Source organism: Martes martes (genome assembly GCF_963455335.1).
Source record: "Martes martes genome assembly, chromosome: 1".
In the NCBI taxonomy this organism is placed as follows: domain Eukaryota; kingdom Metazoa; phylum Chordata; class Mammalia; order Carnivora; family Mustelidae; genus Martes; species Martes martes.
In genome coordinates this window covers 132577120-132603270 of record NC_137888.1, presented here as the reverse complement: position 1 = coordinate 132603270, position 26151 = coordinate 132577120, and the positions used below count along the sequence as shown (strand labels likewise).

General features: G+C 33.3%; 1 protein-coding gene across 3 annotated transcripts in view; it reads left to right on the top strand.

Moving 5' to 3' along the window:
- TBC1D5 (TBC1 domain family member 5) overlaps positions 1-26151 on the top strand; it is a 543265-nt gene that overhangs the window by 179684 nt on the left and 337430 nt on the right. For all 3 annotated transcript variants that reach the window (XM_080807878.1, XM_080807881.1, XM_080807879.1), the window contains one exon: positions 22649-22780. In XM_080807878.1, the coding sequence (XP_080664004.1) occupies positions 22684-22780 (97 nt within the window). In that variant the 5' untranslated portion in view covers positions 22649-22683. The remainder of the gene's footprint in view (positions 1-22648; positions 22781-26151) is intronic.

The following is a 26151-nucleotide window of genomic DNA, read 5'->3' as shown; positions in this document are numbered from 1 at the left end:
TTCATATTAGATTTTTAAAAAGGACTCTTGAGAAAAACTAGCTGAGGTTGGGAAGTAAAATAAAATAGATTAATTTTATATCTTATGTAACAATCCATCTTGTAAGAGGATACTAGAGAACTATTCATTATTAAGGTGCTGTCTTTATGAGAGTAAAGTACTACCTGTTGCTTATTTGTTGAATAGTTATAGTGTGGTTTTTCATTTGTAACTTGTAATAAAATTATAAGCTTATTTTCCTAGTCAGTTAACTGTTAATATCTGTATTTTTATTCATTTATTTATCATAGGGGAAAAGCCATTAAAATTATCAAGGACTAGTTTTTATATACCCTACATTAAAATGTTTTATGGCTAGTAGTGTTGTACATCATTGAATAGAAAAATACTGATGCCTGCTTTTGTTTTGGTGAAGCAGTGCAAATCAGATATGTGGAAATACCTTCTTGAGAGAAGTATTTAAAAAATAACACATTCTTAGAAATGGTTTAAAACTGATAACTGAAAGTTCTTAAAATTATTACTGTGTAAAATAATTTTTAGTAGAATAATTGAAAAGTATTTGGAAAGTCCTTTTAGATTTACCTAAGAATTTATACTACAGTGAGCTAAGAAAGTGGTTTTTAAATGTTTATTTTACTATTGCATATATATCCTTTATTATATCAATCCAAATAAAGGAATGGCTTTATTATTTTTCAGTGTAAATTAGTTTTATATCAGACCTTTAATCAAGCTCTGATTGATTAACAAATCAATTAACAAAAAAAGTATTTTTGTTACATGGAAAAGCAAATTGGTATTAACATTCTCTTTTTCCTACCATGTTTATGTTTAATTCATTTTCTTCCCTCATCAATAGGTATTAAAAGTCGAGAAACGTTCTTATGAAAAGCACCTTTTCAAGGCAAATGTTGACTTGCTGATAATGGTGGATAATATTTGTATTAACATTTGTCTTAATGTACCTGCTGGATAGAAGATGCACTTTTTTTTGGTATTATTTTTTCTTTTATAATACAAAAGACTGCTTTTTGAGGTAAAAGCACTGTAGGATTGTTGCTGGTTAACTTTGGGAGTATTTTCAGGAAGAGTTATGATTGCCATCAGGTAAATTGTTTTCTGCTGTGTTAAATCCTAACACTATAGGTTGGATATGTCCTATACTGAGTTTTATAGTTTGGTGTTTTAAGTCCTAGCCCAACTTATTTTTAAATTTCTTGTTTTGAAAATTTTAAGAAGAAATAAAAGAAGAATGTGACAGGATTGTTAACTTGTCAGCCACATTCCTCACGTCTTGTTCTTCCGAGCAGAGGGAAAAAAGAGAAGAATTGAGGTTTCATAGATGTCTCATTGCACATATTGCAATGAACAGCTATAGAATTATATCATGAAATCAGCTATCTTCACGTGCAGTGTGATCAGGTTGTTACTATGGTAACATTTCCATTTGTGGATTTTTGTAGAGTTAAAATTTGTAGTCATCACATGATACTACCATTGGCTTTTGATTTCACATGTAAATAAATCACTGTACTACCTGCATGCTATTAAGTAGCACCAGTCATAGCACTTAACGACCATTCATATACTCTAGGGTGAGGAGTCAAAAATATGAAAATGAAAGAAATGCGAAATTACATTTTAAGGCTGTCCTGATTTTGCTGCTAACATTTTAAATGTTTCTTTAAAGGAGTAAGAGCATTGCTAGTTAGTTACTTTCTAAGACGCCTTAATTTTATAAGTATATGATATGAAATTGGCTAGGCATGGTAGCAGTAGGAGGTAAGGAGGGCTTTAATTTATCAGCTAAATGGGTGCTAAATAACCAAAACAGAAGTAATGACCCTTCTGAGACTGAGAAGACTCATTTGAAAACAGTCCTCTTTCATTTTAACCTTATTAACTGTTTGACATTTGTTCTGTTTTCAGATATTCAGAAGTTGTCCTGCTCATTTCACTTCTTAGTATAAAATCAGACTCTAATATCTTAGATTAACTTGGATTAAAATAGCCTATAATGTTCCCTTCTATCAATTACTGTATTCTAGTAAAGATTCCTACTGTTTTTGTTTTGTTTTGCTTCCTAAAGCCCCCTGCTGCTGTTGATTACACCTAGATCTGCTACTGATTGGAACTGTTAAAAGGCAAAGATAGTGTGGCTGGTTGCTGAATCATTTAATTGTAGGACTAATAAGAGATGTTCTCTCTGGGACCTAAAAGAAATAGCGACACTAGAATATTGTGTATAAAGAGGCCAAGAAATATTCTTTTGCACTTTAATAATTTTTGAAGGTGTGAAATTTATTTACTTGTAAGGTAATGGAGGAATATCAGCAGCCTAGTCGGCTTCCTAAACCACATAATGGAACTCTGTTAAGGAAAGGGAAAGGGACGAGAAATTCTAGTGAAAATTTAGTGCTAACAATTTTTTTCCCCCTGGGATTTGAATAATTGGTTTTATCAAAATAAAACAAATGGGGTAACTATATAAAAATGTTAATTCAGTAGTTGAGACATTTGATAATGAAATGGCAAGAAATTCAAAGTTAAAGTTTTCATTTGTAATTGAGGCCATATTTGTAAGTGCAATATAGAATGAAGTTGTGTAAGATAATAAGCTGCCCATGAGAACTTTATATAGAAGTTTTGGAATCTAGAGCTAGGATTTCTGTGATAGTTATGGGTATTTTATGAGGCATTCACAGATGAAGAACAGCTCTCAGTTTGTACCCTCACTACTTAATAAATTGAGGTCATTAGTCCTGTGCTGGATTTAGAGTTATTTGAGGGGGTATAGTTACGTATAGGTGTATTAAATACTTTATGGTAATGCTACTCCTGTTCATTATAAATAATTGCTTCTCTTAAAGACATTTCAGTTTTTTTGTTTTTTTTTTTAAGATTTTATTTATTTATTCGACAGAGATCACAACTAGGCAGAGAGGCAGGCGCAGAGAGAGGAGAAAGCAGGCTCTCCACGGAGCAGAGAGCCCGATGCGGGGCTCGATCCCAGGACCCTGGGGCCGTGACCCGAGCCGAAGGCAGAGGCTTTAACCCACTGAGCCACCCAGGCGCCCTGACATTTCACTTTTTAAGGTGCAAACTACATCAGTGGTTTTAAGTAATTTTTTTGAAGTTATGTACATCTGTTGGGAAATATTGACTGACTGTAACTTGAATTGGGAAAAAGCGAATGTTCCTTATTTATTGAAACACTTTAATGAGGAAATTTACATGAAGGGTGCTGTCAGAAAAGGGGCTGCCAGGAATGCATGCATGTGATAGGTTGGAGAGAGGGGAAGAGGCCAGTCAGAAAAGTTTACACTAAGGACTAGGCAGCAGGTGGTATGCTCTAATTGGAATGGTGGCAGTAGAAGTGAAGTAGAATTCACAGTGTTGGTGTCTTTTACTTTTTGTTGATGACCCATTGAATCAAACACCAAAATCTTGAGAAAATGGCTGAAATCTTATTAATGGCTAAATGAATATGCTGTAAGTAATGAACCATTAGACTGTAAGCTCCTTGAAGGCTAATTATTCATTTTTGTGGTCTCAGCACTTGACATATTACATTAATTATAGTAGCCATTCAACCTTTTAAAGGGAAAAAAGTAAATACAAGAGAAAGCTCCTGTCTTGATTTGCTAGGATTTTCATAGCAAAGTATCACGAACTTAGTGGCAGAAATAACAGAAATGTATTGTCTCACTGTTTTAGAGGTGAAAAGGCTGAGGTCAGGGTGTTGGCAAGTTTAGTTCTTTCTGCAGGCTGCAGAGGAAGGATCGCTCTAGGCCCCTGTCTTTGGCTTGTAGATGGCTGTCTTCTCCCTGTGTCTTCAAATCATCTTCCCTTTGTAGGTGTCTAAATGACTGCTTGTGTTACCCCTTATAAGTAAGAACACAGTCACACTGCGTGAGGGCCCACCTTCATGACATCACTTTCACTTCACTTCTTTCTTAAGGCTCTGTCTCCAAATAAGGTCATACTCTGAGGTACTAGAGGTTAGGACTTAAACTTAAGAATTTTGAGGCATCATAATTCAACCAGTGATAAGTCTCTTTGAAGTTGATATGGTTGATAGGCCTGATGACATATACAATGATGGCCATTGTACAGTTAATGTCTATATGGGATGCCCAGCTATATGTCCCTTCCTAATTAATACCATGTAACGTAAGTTTCACCTCAGTTTTACTGTTTTTCAGTTTATATCTGCAGTTTGACAGCTAACCATTGTACTGGTTTCCATCTAGTGGCAGAAGGAGGAGATGGGAAGCTGTACAAAGTACAATAGAACTAATTTCCTTGTCTTCTCTTCCACTTTATTTTACCTTGTTTAGAATAATTTAAAGCATTATCTACCCCCATCACCCAGACTTCTTAAATTTTAGGAAAATAAGCATTATCTAAGTATTAAGGATAATAATGAAATTACATTTATAATGTTATAGTAAGTGGGTTTTTATGTACAATTTTGAACAGGTAGTCATTTATCTAGAACAGATGTTCTCCAAGTGTGGTCTCTGGATCAGCAATGCAGCCTTACCTGGGGACTCTTAAAAAAAGCAAATTCTTAGGCTCTGTTCCAGATCTGTGGCTCAGAAATTCTAAGGGTGGAGTCCAGAATCTGTATTTTAATAAGATCTTCAAGTGATTCTGTATATACCAGCATTTAAGAACCACTTACATATTGTGTGAATATAAGTACACTCTACAGTACCTAATTTTATTGTTTTCAGTAATTATAGAAGCTTAGAGTTGTATGTATTTTTCTTTCTAATATTCTTTTGGTTATATTATCTGCTACTGAGACTTTGACTAGGAATGGTACCCAAAATTATTACATTATTTTTATGGGAAACCATTAATTTCTATTGTTGGTTTATTATGTATCTTTCTAAAAATGTTTTATGCATGTAAACACAAAGAGATAAAGCTCTTTCTCTCTCTCTCTTTCTATATATATATATATATATATTCTATCTCTCTCTATGTAAACATACGTGTATATATATGTTTGTATATATTCTTCTTCACTCTTTTTTCTCCCTCTACAGGTGGTAACTTAGGACCTTGCTATTTTCAGTTATCATTGTAACTTAGACTTTCTGTATTAATGTGTTATTCTTTTGTCTTTCTCTTCTCTTTTCTTTTTAAATAGCTGTTTGGTAATACCATTGTATGCCTGTACAATAACTCATTTAACAAGTCCCCAGTTGATGGACATTTAGGTTTGTTTCAACAGTTTATTATTTTAAAAATTCTGTGAGAAATATTCTTGCAAGTGGAGTACAGCATTTTTTTAGAAGATTCACACTAAAAATTCACATGCATATATAAAAGTTATATCTATATTATTTCATATGTGCAGGTATATTTGTAGTATAATTTCCTAAGAATGTAATTACAAGGTCAAAGAGTATATCATAATTTTGATAGCTATTTCCAAATCATCCTCCAAGGAGATTACACCAGTTTATACCCCCTTTAGTAGATACAAATTACTGTTTCAAAATGTGTTTATTTGAAGGTACACCAGTGTTATATACTAGTTTTATATTTTTGAAGAAAACATCTATGTTAAGCTAAAAAGAAAACACAAAACTTAAAGTAGTATCTTGAACAAACTGTATATAAAGATTACTTCAAAGTTTCTTACATTAAGTTATAATATATTTTAGAAACTTCTTGATACATAAATTGAAGATAGGATTGAAGATTGTCTCCACTAATCTGAAGTAAATCTACATCTAGTGATTCATTAAAAAGTAATTTTTACATATCTGGAAAAAAACATGTCTTTGAAATAGTTTTGGTTTACTGTCAGTGAGTACTTGGACAATCTTTAAATGTGGGGATTATTTGAGATACTACATATGTAGTTGTTTAAAAATTTATGATTTTTTTTTGTAACCACCATAATGTTTTTAATTAAAACTCTTTTTAGGTTTTTCATTTACGCAGTATCATTGGTTTATATTGTGTTAATCATTTCAAAATTTAAAATGAAGCAGTAGTGAGACATAGAACATTGGTTTTTTTGTGTGTTTTTAAAAACATTCTATACTCCACCCACCCTCCCCTTCCCCCTTTTAACACTCTCTTAACTTAAAACTACTAAACAGATTTTTATTTTAATCTTTGGAACAAAAAATGTTCTCTTGGGCTGATACCAGTGCTTTCCATGCCAAGTTACAGACCGGAATCTATTTTTATAGGCCAAGATATAAACCTCTGAAAACCAGAGTTTATAATGGAAACATTGACAGGTCCTTAACTATCACAGCACACATGGCACTGCTGAAATCATAAGGTACAAGGCACAAGATTTCACATACTGGGTGAGCATTGAATTTTTCAGTAATTGTATTGTCAAATGCCTTTCAGCTTGGTTTAATAAACATCACGTGCAAATGGAGCTGTGTTAGGGGCCATGAGAGCACATTGTCTGGGCCTGATTCCTGCCCTCTGAATGCTTGTACTGAAACACACAGATGCTGAAAAGCACTGGGGTAAGCCCTTTGGGAGATGGCTTAGAGAAGGGATTTGATGGGAAATAGGTGAACTTTCCTATCTGTAGATCTCATTTGTGGTACAGCCCTGAAAATCCTGCCTGTTTTCGCATGTAGGTCATTACACTTGTGTTCCAGGTATTATTACAAAGTAGGTGAAACTAATCAATGACATCTGCATTTTAATAGTATCACAGAAGAAAGTTTAAACTTTTTATATTTTTACATAATCAGGGAAGTTTGATATTGAGTAGTTAGATGAATTGAGAGCTTACCATTTTACTTTCTCTTTGAGGGATCCTATCTAGGTTAAAAAAAAAGGAATAGCTTTCAGAGACCAACATTTGATAACTCGGCTTTATTTAATTAAAGAAACATCATTAAAACAACTACCCTGGGTCCTTTGAATCACCATACAGTGTTTCAGTCATATTTTAGTTTAAATGGGACTAGTCCTCCTACCATTAGTTAATGATTGCCATCAGTTAACACTAATGAATGGCCCTGCAATGTTTTAAGTACTTTAAAGGGAAACATGAACGCAGAACATATCAGATACCTTTATGGAAAAACAGTTAAAATGGTTTAAGGTGCATATTTAATTTGAAGGTTCATGGCAGGCGGGATTCTTGAATTTGTAACACCAACATTGTCTACTCTCTTACTGTCTTGTCTTTATCTTGTTAAATTCTGGAGAGAAGTGGAGGTGTTATGTCAGATATGCTATCTCAGAGGCATTGTGAAGTGTTAGAGAAAACCAGTATCTTGTGGGAAGATAATGAAGTGATAGTTTGTTGCTACAGATTTTCCAAGTACTGCCAGAAGGAATAGGTAAAAGGAAGATGTTAATTTGAATCTGAATCAGATTTTCTGTTCTAGTTTAAATTTGCCTTATCCATTGACCTATATCCATATACGTTTAATAAGATTGAAATAGGAGACATACTTGAATCCCAAGAGGCATCTTTTTATGTTTCAGACTGGTTTTCTACTAATAAAGAGAATATGGGCATTTTTTTTTTTAGTAGTTTAAGATTTTTGAATCTGCGATTCATTTTCTTCCCCTAATGTGTTAGAAATAATGCTTTTGTATCTTGAAGGATGGAAAATTTCTAAATGTAAGTTATTTAATTTTGTTCAGTTTTACTAGTTCTGGAATAGGGGGTCCTCATTTGACTTATTTCTTTAGGGAGGAAATTATGTACACTAACTCTCCTGTCTACTTCTCTTTGCCATTGCTGTAGAAAACCTCACCACACATTTCAGGAACTACCGGTGTTGTTGATCTTGGTTACTTAGGTAAGAGGTAATATCACCTTATATTTTAAGAAGTATCATTTTATCTCACTATGAGGTAAAATGGAAGAGTGTGTGATATATCTAGATCTATAGACAGACACTGAGTTCCTAGATTTACAGATTTGTCTGCTTTATAAATTGTTCGAGAAACAAAGTACAATGATGGAAGCATATACTACATAAAACCAAAATCCAGAAGACTTGTTGGAGTTAACTAAACTTATTCTCTTGTAATTCACATCCATAGCTGAGAGGGCTGGTAACCACTAAAGGCCTGTGGACATATCAGACAACTCACAAAATCTATTCTATACTGATTGTATTAATAAATTTATCTGATGCTGTCTTACCACTAGCAGTTTCTAACAAACAGTTTTGAAGAAGGTCCATATTTTTAATCAGTGAAAAAAACTTAGATTTTGTTTTGCCTTTGTGCCTCACAAAGCAGAGGTTGTGTGAGTTGGGGCCAAGGTTTTCTTTTCCCAGCTCATTCACATGTTCATCCTCCCCTCCCATTGTCTCTTATTAGGACTTGATATACAGACACTGGGCTAGGAGCTCATGATCTTCAGTAGTCAGTAGCTGTCATTTACCCAGAAACAACTGAAGACATTGAATTCATACAAAATAAAATCAAATTACATTTAGTGTTATATTTTCTTATATGGCTCTCTAATTTGATTGGTTGATTTTGATTGATTGTAGGTATTTCATTTCTCCAAAAATACTGGAAGCGTGCTGAGGACTGTCATCTGTCTAGATGCCCTTTTGTGTGACTTGGTTTTCCATCCTTTGCTATATACTTTTTCTATGCTGACTCCTTTTTACCTTATCTTCCTTCTTCTAGTGTACCATAGTCTTGATATTACTTCTAGTACTGATCTTTTATTCTTAACTTTCTGAGGAAAGGCTCTTTTCTGAAGAAGGTCTTGAGCAGATGACCCAGGTGCTCAAGTGTTTTTCCTCACTTGAGACATGTAATGTGGTCTCTATCATATCATCTCACACTCCCATGCCCAACCCCCCATGCCTTTCCATCTCATTCAAAGTATAAACCAGAGTCTTTTCATGGCCTAAAAGGACATAAAGGGCCTGTCCCCTGCTGCCCCTACCTCCATTTCTCTCCATTCACATCCCCTTTTTCTTCGTCCCTCCAAAACTCCTACCTGTTTCCCATTTTAGGGTCTCTGCATTTCCTATTCGCAGCAAGCTCTGCCCCCAAATGATCTGGTGGCTTGTTCCCTCACTTTATTTAAATGCCACCACCTTTTCAGGGCCTCTCAAGACTACGCTTTGACAAATAAGCTCCCAGTTCTCAAATAAGCTCTCCACCATGCCCCACCATTCTCTGTCCCCTTATCCTCTTTACATTTCTTCATAATATATGCCACTACTTGACATGTAACTTTTTTTTATGCTTAGTTTATTGTTTGCCTTCCCCTAGAATGTAAATTTTCTGGAGACAGAGACTTGGACTGTCTGGATCATTTCTAAATGATGACCTTCTAGACTGGTTGCTACATACATACATACATACATACATACATACAGGAGGATTCAACACATATTTTCTAAGTTGAATGTATGCTACACTTGTGCAGTCCCTGCTTTCTCCAATTTCTGCTTCCTTCTTTCTCAGTAAACAAATTGAGAAAATATAATGTGAAATCTAATTGCAGTGTATAAGGTAGAGGACAAATCTTAAGGGATATTTGAAGGTTTTGTGTTTTTGAACTATAAGTACCCTTCTGTCTTTGCTCTCATTCTAATAACCTAATTGTGTAAACATCACCATCAGAGCAGTGGCAGTGTGGTGGTGATAGTAATAACAATAATAGCTAGTATTTATTGAGTGCTTACTATGTATGTGCCCAGTATTTTTCTGAGTTCTTTAGGTTTGTTTGTTTAATCCTCACAAAACCTGTGAAATAGATATCTCTCATATTACTTTGAGGAAACTGAGAGACAAAGTTTATCCAGTTTACCTAAGGTCAGAGAGTTAATAAAGGCGTTTCCTCAATTTGAGCCTAGAAAATGTGACTCTATCACTGGTGTCAACAAAAGTAGATTATGGAAATTTCCTTTTGCGGGAATAGTAAAGCATGGTAGTGGAAAGAAATGTGATGCTAGTGCATTATAGGAGCGGGTGCTTTTCTTCCTTGAGCTGTTCTTGTCTTTTGAATCCCTTGGAAGACAGAAAACCTGTTTTGTTCACTTTTTCCTTATTAGAAGTTGAAATATGGGATTAAATTTTATATGATCTAGTTTCTGAATTTGCTCATTTAACTGGCAGAATGGAATTGAGTTAGGGAACATTTCAGAGAGGAGCCGCCATTGAGATGAACTTTGGGAAGTGATTAGTGGGATTGGGTCTGATAGATACTTGGTCAATAATATTTACTGTTATTTGCCAGATCATGAGAATAGAAGAGTGGTTGTTTTGTTTTGTTGTTTTAAAGAAGTATTTCAGAGAGAGAGAGGAATGGGTGTGATAGGTTTTCTTGACCGAGGCTAGTTGCTCAAATAAATAGAGATGGGAGAAAATTGGGTGTCTTTAAAGAATGAAAGGGTATGAAGGAAAAGATTAGAAAGATAGTTGTGGGTAGATCATGAAAGGTATTGAGAACCTGTAGGTGTATTTATATGTAAGCAGGCATTATGGAACCATGATTATCCCTTGACGTCTCAGAGTTAGAACTCTTCTAATACATCTCCTTTGCTATGGGATTCCGTCCTGCATTACATGGTGTGTACGTTTTCTATATTCTGCCTCCTATCAGATTCTAAGTGTTAAGATAGCAAGGATGTTGTCTTTCCTCATTCTTTATTCCTTGGAGTTCCTTTCTTAGAACTAATATACATAGTGGGAAGCCAGTAGGGATGTCTTAAAATGAATTTTTAAAGAAGTCTGCATTCATGTCCCAGCCACTTAGTTGTGCCATTGAGCTGAGATCCTTAACCTGCTAGTTTCAATAGCTACATATATAATATAGGGATGATAATGATGCCTTTCTGATAAGATGCTGTGGAGATTGAATGGGATAATAACATAAAGCGCAGTGTCTGGCTGGCATTTACTAAGCATTCAGTAAAATATCAGTAATTATCAGTACTGCATACCTCTCAGCATAGAGAATGCATGGAACAAATTATCATAATCATTCTTTATTTCTGTTTTGTTCAGGAACATAATCTATTGTTCATTGTACCATATTTACAAAGGAAAATTTGGGTTTATTTAAATCATTCTTTTCTGAATGCATGCTGCAACATTATTTGCCATATGGGGACCATTTAAAGTATACATGAATGATCACTTAATTTACACTATACTTCTGATTTTTAATACTGTATTAAAATTACTGTGTATCCTTGATTTATTTTTTTTTAAATCCTATAAATTACTAAGCAAAAGACCACATACTTGAAAATTGGGCAAAAGACATGAACAGGCAGTGCTTAGAAAAGGAGACCCAAACGCTAGTAAGTAGATATGAATGTTTAATTTTATGGGTCAATTTGAGTGGGCCACAGAGGGTTCCTAGATATTTGGTCAGACATTATCGTAGGTGGTTTTGTGAGGGTGTTTTGGATGAAATTAATATTTAAATGGGCAGAAGTAGATTGGCCCTCTTAATGTGGGTGGACCTCATCTAATCAGTTGAATGCCTGAATAGAACAAAAGGCTGACCTTACCCCTAGCCAAAGGAATTCGACAGCAGACTGACTTGGAATTAATCTACAGCCTGTCTTTCTGATAGCCTTCAAGCCATATCATTGGCTTCTCCTATCTGACAGCCTTTGAAATAGAGCATTGGCTCTTCCTGGATCTCCAGCCCACCTTCCCGTTAACTTTGCAGATTGAATTTGCCAGTTCCTTATTTAAAAAAAACCTCTCTCTTTCTCTTTCTGCTACTTTTTCTTCTATTCTTCTCTCTTTCTGCTACTTTTTCTTCTGTTCGTTTGTTTCTTTGGAGAATTCTGACTAATAGAACAGATGAAAGGATTTTCAATCAAGAAGTAGTCAGGGAGGCACACCTGGGTGGCTCAGTTGTTAAGCATCTGCCTTTGGCTCGGGTCATGATCCCAGAGTCCTGGGATCGAGCCCCACATCGGGCTCCCTGCTCAGCAGGAAGCCTGCTTCTCCCTTTCCCACTCCCCCTGCTGGTATTCCCTCTCTTGCTCTCTCTCTCTGTCAAATAAATAAATAAAATCTTAAAAAAAAAAAAAAAAGTAGTAGTCAGGGAGATGCTAATTAAAACCACAATGAGATACTGCTTTATACCACTCAGATTGTGGGGCGGGGGAAAGAGGCTCATGATACTGAGTGCTAGCAGGGATGTAGAGAAATAGAAACTGTCCCATACCAACACATAAAGTACTTTGGGTAGAAGTTTGGCAATATTTTGTTAAAGGTAGGCAAACAATTTGATCTAGCAATTTTACTTCTAGGTTAAAATTACTAAATTCATCAAAATAAGATTGCATTAGATGTTAAGATATGATATCCTAAAATTTAGTTTTGTGCTAATATGATTCTCTTGAAAATTCTTTCATGATCCACTTTTATATTTGGTTGCTTATTTAACTATAGATACACATATGTGGCTTGCCTGTGGGCTCACAACTACTGTTTTGCACAGACTTCCACAGGGTACTCAATAAAATAATTTTTGAAATGAGATGGTTTAAATAAGTATATCAAGAATTTCAGTCAGTATGTCCATTGTGAAGTTCTAGTAGTAACTGAAAAATACAGATTACTTTTCATGTATTTTGAGTGTTAACACTCTTCTGTCAGTAAATTGTTAGAATGATTTTGTAGAGAATAATCCTGGTGTTCCAGGAGAGTGTGTGTGACATATAAAAATAATTCAGATCATACTAGAAGGCAAAATATTAGTTTCTCAAGTATGACAAAGATAAAAGGTCATACCAATGTATTTGTATAATTATGTAAGTTTACTGCTTTGACCACTATTGTCACTTATCATACTTAAATAACAAGTGGACTTTTAAAAATATTTAGTAAAAACTACTAAATAAAAATATTTAGTAAAATACTAAGTAAAAATATTTAGTAAAAAATACTACTTGGATAAAGTCTTCCTACGATACTAAAAATAACTAGCTATCTTAATCTTTTACTTGATTTTTCTAGGATTTAAAATCCTAGGTATTTAAAATATTACGTATTTATGGTTTTTAAAGTTATAAGGTTTTTTTTTTTTTTTGCTAAGGAAGATTTTGTAAAAATGTACTTAAGTGAAAGTGAGTATATTTGGACTTTGGGGGAAATTCTTACTGGTTTCAAAAGCCTCTTTAGGAAAAAATTATTTTATGATAATGTCACTTGAAGTACTTGATCCTGTTTGGTTCCATTAGAAATTAAGATAAAATTTCCAGGCCCTAAATAGTTTTCAGAGCTTCACATCTCTATTTATTTAACTCAATGTATAAACAGCACCTTGTTTTGTTTTTGTTTTTTTAAAGATTGTATTTATTTATTTGACAGAGAGAGATCACAAGTAGGCAGAGAGGCAGGCAGAGAGAGAGGAAACAGGCTCCCTGCCGAGCTGAGAGCCCGATGCGGGACTCGATCCCAGGACCCTGAGATCATGACCTGAGCCAAAGGCAGAGGCTTAACCCACTGAGCCACCCAGGTGCCCCTAAATAGCACCTTGTGATTCCAAGTGACTGTGTCATTGTTTTGTAAATGGGTAAAGGGTAGCATGAAGTTTGTAATCTACCTTTAAAGTGTTTGCTGAGGTTTAGGCATACATTATCAAAATTTTAGAAATCATGCAATGTTTTCATTTAAATCAGTGTGGTGAGAAGTCTTTATATCTAATTTAATGTACTAATCTTTTAAAGACTTATTGTGATAGTCACTGAAATTTTGGAGTAAGCATGCTACTTTCTTCTTGCTAAAGTATATACACGGGAAGAAGTATGTATTACTTTTGTAGTAAAAGTCTCTGGCAGTTGGAATAGGGTTTGTGTAGCCTTTCTGTTGTCCCTGTGTACATCCACATTACTATTTGTATACTTACTGTTTTGTTAATTGCACTCTTTCATCAACCCTTTCAGGTCTTCACTTGTTCTACATGGCATTTACAGAGTTTTTCTGGTTTTTCAGTATGCATTGATGTCTTGAAAAATTCTTCAGTAGTAGCCATAGAACCCTTATGCTTTGTGTCATCAGGATATCATGTGGACACTGTATCATCTTCTGTTTTTTGTACCTAACCCTTTTTTCTTTATCTTTGATTTTAGTAGTGCTTGAAACTTACTCTCTTGTAAGTGAAATGTAGACAGTTTTAGTCTCATTTTGAGGGCCCATAATTTTTACATTTTTAAGCTATACATATATATCTTTTTTTTTATAACATGGACAGCTAAGTGGTTTTGGTGTTAGAAAACATACAGAGAAAAGTTATATGTACACAAGTCTCTTAGGTAAAGATGGGACTGTTACATGGCTAGCAAAGACTGAGAGAATCTCTCAAGTCCTATCACTTTCCATTGAAGCTCAAATTCATTATTTTACAGTAAGTTACTATTTTAAGTGACTATCATTTTGTTATCAATTATAGAAAAATCTATATATATGTCATCAAGTTGGAGAGTTGCAGCTTTTCTTGTCTCTATAAATAATGATGATATTCTATTATAACCGAAACATTTTTACATTCATACTGAGGCTTCTTGTTTCTTATGCCCAAATATATAGAAGCTACTACTTACCATGAGCAAATAAGCTAGTCATTTTTGAAGTTACTAATCAGTTAAATTGGAGTTTTTCATATGGAGTATGTCTTCACAGTACGCATTATTTTTTTAAAATTTAAGGTCACACTCAGAGCTTAACATACCCCAGATCCTTATGCAGTATCATGAATATTATTAACATTTTATTTACAATATGAGAGTGAATCTGTTATATATTTGAGTAAGAGTGGTCTCAACAAGTTAACAAAGTTCAGTCTTCTTTGTTTTTTGTTTGTTTGTTTGTTTTGTTTCTGTTTTCTAAATGCATCTGTGTTCCTTAGTGGTAAAGATAATCTCACTGTAAGAATAGTCATGTACTCTATCTCCATTCAGCAGGGTCCCCAGTGGTACTTAGATTTTTGTTGGGTTGTTTCATTTTCTGCATTTGGTAGGTGATGATTTCCATTAAGAAGTTGGTTTGTTCATTTCTTCATTATTATATTTCTTTGCAGTTACTTAGGGAAATTAAAAGACAAGTTGCTGCGGGGCCAGGTCATTTGAGTAGTATATCTTGGTCTTTCCCGTCAGTGATTACTAATTAGTGATAACTAGATAGTAGCTCTGGAAAAACAACACTCTCCTGCTTTTGGGTTAGTTTTTTGGGGATCTTACTCTCAGAGTTTTCATCTCATTTAATCCTGGGGCTTCTGTAATGAGAATACCACATATTTTACCATAGATGCTCATTCTCATTTATCTACTGATAGGCTTGTTAAAGTACGGGATGCACAATCAAATTTTAATTTCAGATAAATTATGGATAATTTTGTAGGATAAGTATGTTACAGATACTTCTTTTATTGTTTATTTGAAATTCAAATTTAACTGGGCATCCATAGTTTTACTTTATTTAAATTAATAATTTTAGCTAATTAGCTAATGCTTAGTCTGGCCACTTATTTCCTGGGCTCTTTCCTCACTAAACTTTGAGCTCCTTGGGTGTAGAGGGGTGGTTGTACCTTAATTCATCTGTACATAGTTTTCCTATCTTGTGGTAGTCTTGTGATTTTTACCAATGAAAAAATAAAATCTCTAATCAACCATATTGCTTCTTTATCTGAGTACTTATAAAGCAACTGTATTTGACTAAGTTTGCCCTTTTATGTGAGTTAAGTTCATTGAAAATAATCATGTTTCAATGAAGAGTGCAGATCTCAGTATTAATTAAAAAAAATTCATCTCCCTTTTTCTTCCCTTCTCTTCGTCATCTCTTTTCCTCTCTCTTTCCAGCTCTTACTATAATTAGCTAGCATTAACAGCAAATGTTTACTTTAGTTAAATTATTCAGAACATTTATTTTACTTGTCAGAGGTTAGATCAGGTTGTTGTTTGAACTGGTAATTAAATGCAGCCTAATAGGCTCTCGTATTTATATGCAATATAAGCCTACTTCCTCATCATTCTGTATAATTTTGATGTTCAAGGCTGACATTTCAAAAAGGTTTTCTCTTTTCAAATATTGCTCATTCTTCTTGAACTCCTAATTGTTATAGTTACCTTGATTTTATGAAAACCTGACTGAATAGTTTAAAGGCTAGAGGTGTTCTCTATATAAAATAGGGACAGTAACAACTGGAAGTATTTTGGTATGGCTGTGTAATAACAAAAGGTTTGAGCACTAGGCTAAGCTACTTTCCCAGTCTTTGCATCTTGAGCGTCTGTTCTAGAGAACTCTGAAACCAAATGAGGATACACTATGGAGAGCTTTTTGTTAGACAACTTTAACTTTTTATAATGCTCAATTTTCTCTCCTTTTGTATAGTCACAACTGCTAGTTTCTATTATTGTATAGCATTTAAATATTTGAAAGGCCAAATATATTCTTATTTTGTAATATGAAATATTTAAGCCCACCTGTGAACATTTCCTACATTCACTTATTTCTGATTATATATATTGTTTATGAATCTAGTTTATTTCTGTAGTAGATTGTTTACTATAAACATCTTGTTCTGATAGCCTGGAAACTATAAGAAATAAGTCTTCATTGTTCTTAGGATGGTAGACCCTTATGTATTCCTATACCTGTTTAATTGGCAACACTTAGATGGTACAATTGTGTGGTTGGTAAAAGTGAATTAGGTTTTCAAGATTTTACCAATGAGTGATATTTAATACTGAATGACATGTATTAAGACAAATGCTTTTATATATAATTTATTTGGCATTGTAAATGCATTTATCTTGTGAGAAACAGACCCCCTGTTGTCAGATGAAGTATTCTGGAAAGGTTTGGAGTAAATAAATAATAAAACTACTTTGATACACAATCTAACCAATATTAAATATTAAGACTTTCAGATGATTGATTTTAATACTTAATTAACTTATTTAAAGTCCAAAGTAACCCTCTTGCATTAAAGATTGGCCAGATATAAAAATGGAACTTTATTCTGTCTCTTTCTTTGTTTTCCTTCTTCTCTTTTTCTTTCGTTCTTTCTTCCTTCCTCCTTTCATACCTTCTTCTCTTCTTATGATGAAGACTTTAGAACATCATTATTCCCAAACATCAGATTTACCTCTAGCTGCCAACATCTTTGAATAGAAGAGGTTTTTTTTAAAATAGAAAATTCTATAGATAATGTTCAGTTACTCTCTCTTAATTATGAAAATACAGCTTCTATCAAAGTTTGTTGCTTTTATAGCCAAGATGTCATGTTTTAGGTTATATACCCATCATGGTAAATGCATGCTATCTGTGACAGGTACTTACTCATGCTCTATCCTCTCCCCCTTTCATAACCGTGCTCTGGAAATAGTTCATTTAAGCTCTTTGATATGTTTTTCTTATAGGAGATATCTTTATGTAAAGTAATATTACTCTGTCATTTCAGTGTTTGACTTTTAAGTTTACCATCAGTCAAGAATTTAAATGTATGAGGTATGCTTATATGAGCTTTTCTGAATATGGATGTCCTTAGAAGACACAATTCAGAATGCTAATTCTCTGCCTATGTATTAGAAGCTGTGAAAGAGTGAATGCACATTGAAATACATAGAACTTCAGATTCAGAGGGAATAAATTATTTTTCCAGAGGCTTTGTTGATGTGATACCATTTTAAAAGGAAAAAAAAAAACTGTATTGATCTGACCTGTCCTTTTATCTGTATAATGCTAAGAATTTGAGATCTTTCACTTGATACTGCTTGTATTGCTTCACTTGACAAAGAAAATAATATTGTTTTGATATTTTATCAAATATACTTTAAAACTGTCATCTAAGCCTTAGTGCTAAACTATTACCCTCTCATTAAATATTAACTGTTTTCACAAGACTTCCCTTCTTTCAGGCAGATCACTTTTATCCTAAGATTTAATATTGCAAGAACCAGATTTGTAAAGCCAATATAATTGTCCTTAAGATTAGTCTTGGATTTTAAATGGCAGGTTCAGCCTAAAGTGTCAATTCCTGTGACCAGGATAGCAGTAAAACCATATTGCACAACCAGTTTTGAGTTTTGTGAATTTTGAGTTTATGTGAAGCAGGAAATTTAACTGTTATTTATAGTAATGTAGCAAAGAAGGGATATCTCCTTTTGCAAGTCTTGGAAGGTATATTGCTGTGTGTTCTAAATTAGAAAAAATAAGATTGCCTTCAGTTTTAAAAATTCTCAGGGTTTTGTCAGGGAAATTCTTGAGATAGAGTGACATTATTTAAGAAAACTGAAATCCATCACTTAGGAATTTTAGTAGTCACTTACTCTAGATATTTTTCCATCTGCCTTTTGTATAGAGAAGATTAAGGCCTACCAAAAATAGAAGTCTGGGTTTGTAATATAAATACAAGATGTAATGATATAGTGTGCTTTTTAAAATGTTTATGTCATTTTGACCTTTAATAGTGATTATCTTAAAATTTTCAAGTTAAAAAAGTTCCCTTAATTCTTTATTTAAATTTTTATCAAATATTTTCCTATGATCTGATATTTATAGGTAAAAGATTATTCATAATAGTGATTAAATGAATATAGACACATTTGTTTAAAAACCTTTGATATTCTTCTTTGTAGTAGTCAAATATTTTTACTGTTGGCATAGTCACAAAACAAATTGGAAAGTTGTTTTTTTTTTAAAGATTTTATTTATTTATTTGACAGACAGAGATCACAAGGAGGCAGAGAGGCAGGCAGAGAGAGAGAGAGAGGGAAGCAGGCTCCCCGCTGAGCAGAGAGCCTGATGCGGGGCTTGATCCCAGGACCCTGAGATCATGACCTGAGCCGAAAGCAGCGGCTTAACCCACTGAGCCTCTCAGGTGCCCCCAAATTGGAAAGTTTTTAAGAAAATTACTTCACATTTAAACGCAACACTATATTGTGGTTTTATAAGGTCATCAAAATAGCAGTAGCCAACCTGCACTTAAATGTTTTTTATTCTAGAAAGCTAAAATAGCCTTTGTATTTATAACCAAACAACAAAAAGCAAAGCAGCGCCTGCTTAATAAGTTGCTTTTGAACAAGATTATTTTTTAAATCCATAGTTAAAAGTAAGAGCATCATGCAAACCTTTTCTTCAACAGGTTTCTTGAAAATAAAAAAACTCATTATTACTGTTCAGTTTGCCTCATTTGAATATGAAAGAATTTTAGTGATTCAGTTTCAATCTATAGGCATAATAAATCAGAATATCATGGATGCCTAATTGTACAGAATAATTGTAGACTGGTATATTTGGTAAACTTTATATGTTGGTTTTAGATTATAACCATAGGCATTGGTTTCTAAAGAATTATTATTAAAGCTGAAAATAGTGAGTGACTTCTTGAACCTAACTTTCTCTAAGAAGTCAAAAAGACCTTAAGTATCTTTGAAAATCTTGAATGAATATATGAGCATCATCATGTTGTGGAGTATCTTATTTTAGCTAGAAAGGTGTTTTTTTTTTAATGTTCTTTTTAAACATATACTTTGATATCAGTTTGGTAATTACTTGTTTATCTCTCATAAAGTTCAAAGTATATAAAATTCCCTTATTTGTGTATCTTAGGTATGTGAAGTCTGTAACAGTGGAAGTGTACTATAAAAATTAAAAAATTAAGGTAATGATATGAAAACATGTCTAGGATATTAAAGACATTTTATGGAAATCTGGCAGTTAACTTAGAATGCATTTTCAAATGTTTTCTCTTGTATTTTCAAAAGTATAACAAAATGTATGAGGATGAATTTTAACATTAAAGTAGTTGTCCATAGGCAAAATACAATTTTGACATGTGTTTAATCTATTCCACAGTTTTTTTTTTTAATTCCAATTATTTGCCCATACTTTAAAGAGATTTCACATAAAATAATGGTTTTCTAGCTTGTCTTGAGTAAGCTGAAGCAGAGTAAAGGGTGTTTTCAGTCATTCACAGACCCCGACCTCTTGTACCACTTTGTTTTATACCTTGTCTGTTTGTCTCATTTACTTACTGAGAGCCAAATATAGTGCCGGAGTAAAGAATGTGAGCTCTAGGAGCACCTGGGTGGCTCAGCTGGTTAAGCAATTGCCTTCGGCTCAGGTCATGATCCCGGAGTCCTGGGATCGAGTCCCACATCAGGCTCTGAGCTCCATGGGGAGTCTGCTTCTCCTTCTGACCTCCCCTCTCATGTGCTCTCGCTCGCTCGCTCTTTCTCTCTCTCTCTCAAATAAATAAAATCTTAAAAAAAAAGAATGTGAGCTCTAGAGCTGGACAAGATAGGTTCAAATTCTGACTTCAACATTTACTACTGGTGTGACTGTAGACAAATGAGTTAATCTCTTTGTACCTCAGTTTTCTCTTTGGTAAAATGAAAACAGTGAGGCAGGTATGTCAGTAGGACTGTTGGGAGGATGAAATGATGAATATACATGAAGCATTTACAATGGTTTTGACTTATATTCATTTCTCAGTAGATGTTCATTTCAATTAATACTGCTTTTTGCTTGGCCCTGTTAGGAATTTGAGTTTGGTGGTCCTTACTACTCCATAGCAGAGGACTTTATTTCTTAATCTGCTTTAATCTTGCTTAATCAGCAAAATTAATCAGATTCTGCTTTGTAATATATATAACTGATCATTTACTTTTTGCTGCCCTCTACTAGATTATATTCCCTAGAATTCCTTCAGTATTTTAAGTGCTAAATATTTGCAAACATAGGAAGCACATAATGGATGGCTGTCTAGATTTATGCCTTTAGGACTTGATTTATGGCTTTAGAAATTCTCCCTGTATGTTGGCAATGAGAGTTTTCCCACTTTCTGTAATATTAGTTTTACCTACCCTTTTGCTTTTGTTTTAGCAACAGCCTGAGATGGAAAGGAATTTTTTACCATCTGACTGTGAGTTGGAGAGTTCTGGTAAAACTCAGAAAATGTATAGGAGTATTTTACGAAGTGAAAGTTTTAGGGAGAAACTAAGCAGGATAGAGGAGCATGTTGTGTTGGGAAGAGGCTGGTCAAGGATTTGTATATTCATGGGCTTCTCTGGAACCTTTTCTCGGGTAAATATCCTATATCTTGTAAAATTATATACTTATTTTGGTTGGGCTTGCTTTTCCAACTTATTCTTCCTCATTTACTCTTTCTATATCATGTCTCTGCCTTCTCTTGAAACTTGAAATTTCATGTGTTACATTATTTTGGATGAAAATTAGTGAGACCAGTTTATTTTATTTTTTTTGAAGATTCTGATTTGGGAAGATTATATGTACCTTATAGACAGAAAATTTATGAGTAGTTAGTGTAGCTTAAAAGTTCAATAGTAATTAATTAAAAACATCTTTGTTTAAATGGAATCATTTATAAAAATCAGAACCTAGGAGGAAAGCTTTCAAAATGTGTAAAAAAGTATGTGGTTATTCATATAATCTTGCCTTTGTAAGCATTAATAATACTAGAAGTAGAAACCGTAAAGGAGATATAGATATATTTGGGTGCACAGAAATGAAAAAGTTACTTATGTCACAAAAATACCATGTTATTTGAAGACAGACACACTCTGAGAAAAATATTTGTATCACATGACAAAGGTTTAATATTCTTAGTATTTAAAGCATGCTTACAAATTATGAAGACAATCATAATAATAAACTCCATCCACAAAAGATAAATAAATGTCAGAGAAAACATATGCATCTTTAGAATCTCACTAGTTATCAAGCAAATGCAATATATAAAATTTGACTATCACACTGGTTGATAAAATGAATTACCCATTCCGATTGTTAATGAGAGTCCAGGGGACTGAATCGTTCTATGTACAGATCTTTCTAGAGCATAATTTGCCAAACTTATCATAGAGTCTTATTTTTTTAAATACTTATTTTGGTCCAGCAGTGACATAAAAATTTATCTTAAAAAAATAATCATAGATTGGCATAGAGATATCACTAAAAGATAGTCATTGTGAAACTGTGTATAGTGTCGAATAACTGAAAGCATTCTGTTTACTAGTAAGGAATTGGTTACATAAATTGTTATAGCTATTTAATGGAATACTAGGGGTCTATTTGCAGTGATAAGATAGTCTTTTTTTATGGGATAGAAGATACCCACAATAACTTACATAATCAGAATACTTAGTATGTTAGATCAATTTAAAAAAATATATATTTTAAATGCCATAACAAAACCAGGAAAGATAGTGTAATAAAATGAAATGTTAACAGGGCTACTGTTTTTAGCTAACACAATTGTGAATGATTTTAGTTTGCTATATTTTCGGTATTTTGAAATTTTCTGTTGTAAATGGGTATTGTTTTGGCATTGAAACAAAATGATGTTACATATGGGACAGTAATTTAACTTACAATTCAACTTTTTGTGCAGAAGTTTGTTGAAAATACATGTGATTGAACATTGAGGTAAAGGTTACCAGTGAAGTTCAAATTCAGGGAGAATTTGCTGAAATGGAAATTTTGTGCCACTTTTTGCTTCTTTGCATATGCCTGCCAATGTGTTCTAACAGTCCCTGAAGCCTGTGGAAAACTTGTTAATGTCTGTAATGCTCATTTAATCATTTCAATCTTGTACTTATTCCTAGTCATAGCAAAAAGAAAAAATATAATTTCTCTCTCCCTCTCTCTCTCTTTTTAAATATCCCAGGTAGTTACTTTTGGTCACATTGTCCAGTTCTCAAAATGTATCATTCCTTATCTGAAACTAGACACCCTCTGCAGCCAGAAGAACAAGAAGTGGGCATCGATCCCTTGTCGAATTACTCAAACAAGACTGGAGGTGAGTTTTGTATTAGATACATTCTGTGGTTACTGGAAAACTGCTATGAGTCTCTAGTTAGCTCTGCCTGCCTTCTGTATGTAATTCTTTACATGAAGCTGAACAGGGCATCTTGAAGCACACTTACCTGGATAGGTAGAGAGCACTCTGACACTAATGAATACCACAAAACGTCAACTTCCAATTATAGACAGAAGCATTAGCCAAATATTTAATGCACTGTCATTCTTTTAAAAAAAGTTATGAACTTAAACAGTTAGTTCAGCATAGGGATTTTGAAATACAAATGGCCTTTGTCAAGCATCTTTTAAAGAAGTCTGAGCTTCTGGTGTTCATTTTTTAGCAATTTCTTGCCTTTAAAAGTAAGTTGATGTTATTCCGGGATAATAGACTTGCCTCATTCTCTCTTCTCTATCTCTCTCTTTTAAACTAATTGAAATTTGTGTCTTACTTTTAAAGATCTATTCACTGAAATTGTTGAAAGAGTAAAAGAGACTGTTAAGAGGTAAACTGTATTCAGCACATGCCTTATAAAAATTTATCAAATGTGTATGTTTCAGAACTCTGTTTTGTATTCTCCATATTGGTAATAATAGAGTATCTTGAAAAAGGAAGCGGTCAGTTTGTGCAAATTCTTAAAGCCTTATCTTTATTTTTAGTTGATTCATTGACTCAGGTTGCTACTTGTAATTTTTTGCTCATAAAATATATACATCAGGATTATGATGTCTATTTTTAAAAATCACAGTTAAAGTGATTCACATATATTTTGTTTACTTCAGATACAAATTCTTTTTCTATGTTGGTATAAAAGTCTACTACTGTGTTTTGGAAATTGTAAAAAATGATTGATTCGTTAAACTATTTCTTTAGTGCACAAAACTTGACTTTATGGAGTGTGTTTATGGTTTCTGTGCATCTTTACTGCCTTCCACGTCATACAAATGCCGTTGTTGTTTTCAATGAAAATAGTATAATTTGGGGTCACATGGGCAGCTCAGTCTGTTAAGTGTCTGCCTTTGGCTTAAGTCATGATCTTAGGGTCCTAGGGTTGAGCCCTGTCTCCAACTCCCTGCTCAGTGGGGAGCCTGCTTCTCCCTCTGCTAGCCACTCCCCCTGCTTATGTGCTCTCTTGGGTATGCATGCCCGCATGCTGTCTCTCAAATAAATAAAAATTTTTATAATAGTATAGTTTGCCCTACAAGTTGTTTTTGTGATTTTACTTTTTATTTTTATTTATGTGTTTATTGAAGAGGTCTCAAAAAGATTGTTCAAGGTTTTGGTAATATAAGAAATGTTAGTGTGTCTCATTTTAGCTTCAGCATCTTAAAAATTTCAGCGGTAAGAATAGTACATCTGGTGATTTTTAAAAATGTAATATCTATAAGAAGCACTAATAAATAAGTCAAATTATTTCACAAGCTCTTCTGTAAGTGGCTATTTTAAAAGTAAATACATTTTTGTTAGAAGTATATAAAATAATTTCACCAAAATTTTCTGATTTATCTGCTTAGTTTAGAATACAGGTTTTTTTGTTTTTGTTTTTGTTTTTGTTGTTTTTAAGTGCATATTTTTCTCTGGTATCGTTCATTAAATACTGAGGTTCTATTTTTTTATTTTAACTGGTTAAAAACATTTTAAATTAATTTTATCCTTTACTGTTTGCAGGAATGAGTAGTTACCTTTACTGAAAAGGCTTTTCGTTTATATCCTAGCCTAACATTTCTATGACATACAAAGTTATTAGGACTGAATTGATGTTTAAAAGTGCCATTAATTCATTTACCCCAAATGTTCATTAACAATGTAAATGTATGCTGATGTTCTATGAGACAAGGAAGTGACTAATGACTCTTCCAACTAACAACACTTAAAATGAATAGAAACTTTAGATAGCTAATCTTGAAGTAATCAAGACCCTCATTCAGCTTGGCATCTCTGTATGCTCTAAAACAGCTGTCAACTGTTAAAAATATATACAAAACACACATTCGTACACGCACATGCAGAAAGAATGATATGTAAATATCTAGTTCTTGAAAGCCATGAAGGTTACTAACCATAGTGGGTTTTGTGCATTGTATATGTAAATATTTTATATGAAGCCTCTATTTCATCTTCCTAGATTTCCTTTTAGCAGAAAAACATGTGTTGCATTTTAATAGGGTTGTCATATTTATTTGAAGAATCATCACCTTTCTAGTGTTTGTTTATTTTAATATATGCATTTCATGGGGATCTCCATGTATTGGAAGCCTTTTACACATTTTTTCCCACCAGGGAATTTATGGCAAATAGATGACTCATTTTGTAAGTAGTTAATCACTGGACTTAATCAGTGGTTTCCCTTTGTAGAAGTTAAGTTTTTTAGTTTTGTTATTCTTGTTATAGATTCCATTAATAAATAAGTCTTCAATTTCTCAAAACTGAATCTTAACATTTATAAACAAACAGTACGTTATTGAGTCAAATGATTCCGAGTATTCTGGAAAGCATGAGCAAAAATAGCCACATCACAGGAGTAATAAAGGAAAACTGCTTCTTACTGGTTTTTTTGCATGAATGGTGTTGGAAGTTCGGTGAGAACGGAGAAAAGAAACTGAATATATATGTGCAGAATTTTCCATGTGAATCAAACTGCTTGAATTCCTTTTTTAAATGGAGAATAGCATAGAAATCACAACATATTTCTCTGTGCCCTATTTGGTCATATACATAGTTTACTACTTTAAATTCCAAGGTCTTTGATCAAAGGGTATTAATTAGAAATTGGTAGGTTACCTGTGATTCAGTTGAAACCATAAAAAACCCCAAAATATTTTTTCAACTATTTATGATTATTCATTTGTAGGAAAAGAACATTTTCCTCTATTAAGTCTTTTTTGAGAATAGCACTTTGTTACATATTGCCAGAGTTTTTTAGCTTCAATTTTATATGCCTTCTTACAGCTTTTTTAGTATTCAGATAATTACTTAATGTAATGCTTTTTATATAATATCTGTTTCAAAGCTTTCTTTCTATCTTCAGGGATAAAATATTTAGTAACCTACTTAAAAAAAATCCAAGACATTCAGAATATCCTGCCTACTCCATTTTTGACTCTTGTAATTTTGGTTTTGTCCCTAATCTTCCTTTCTTTCTGTTGTAATATCATAGAGTTTTAGAACTAGAAGGGAGTGCCTGGCTTTATTGTTGAATAAATTGGTATTAATTAAAATAGTTAACCGAAGTTGATGTAAAAAAATGATGCTGTCCTATTATGATCTTTGATATTGTTTTCCATATAGCAGAATTGGGTTTAGATTTGAGTAAAAGATGAATTTGTTTTGGAAAGATATCTGACAAAAGGATAGGATGCTGTCTAAGTCAT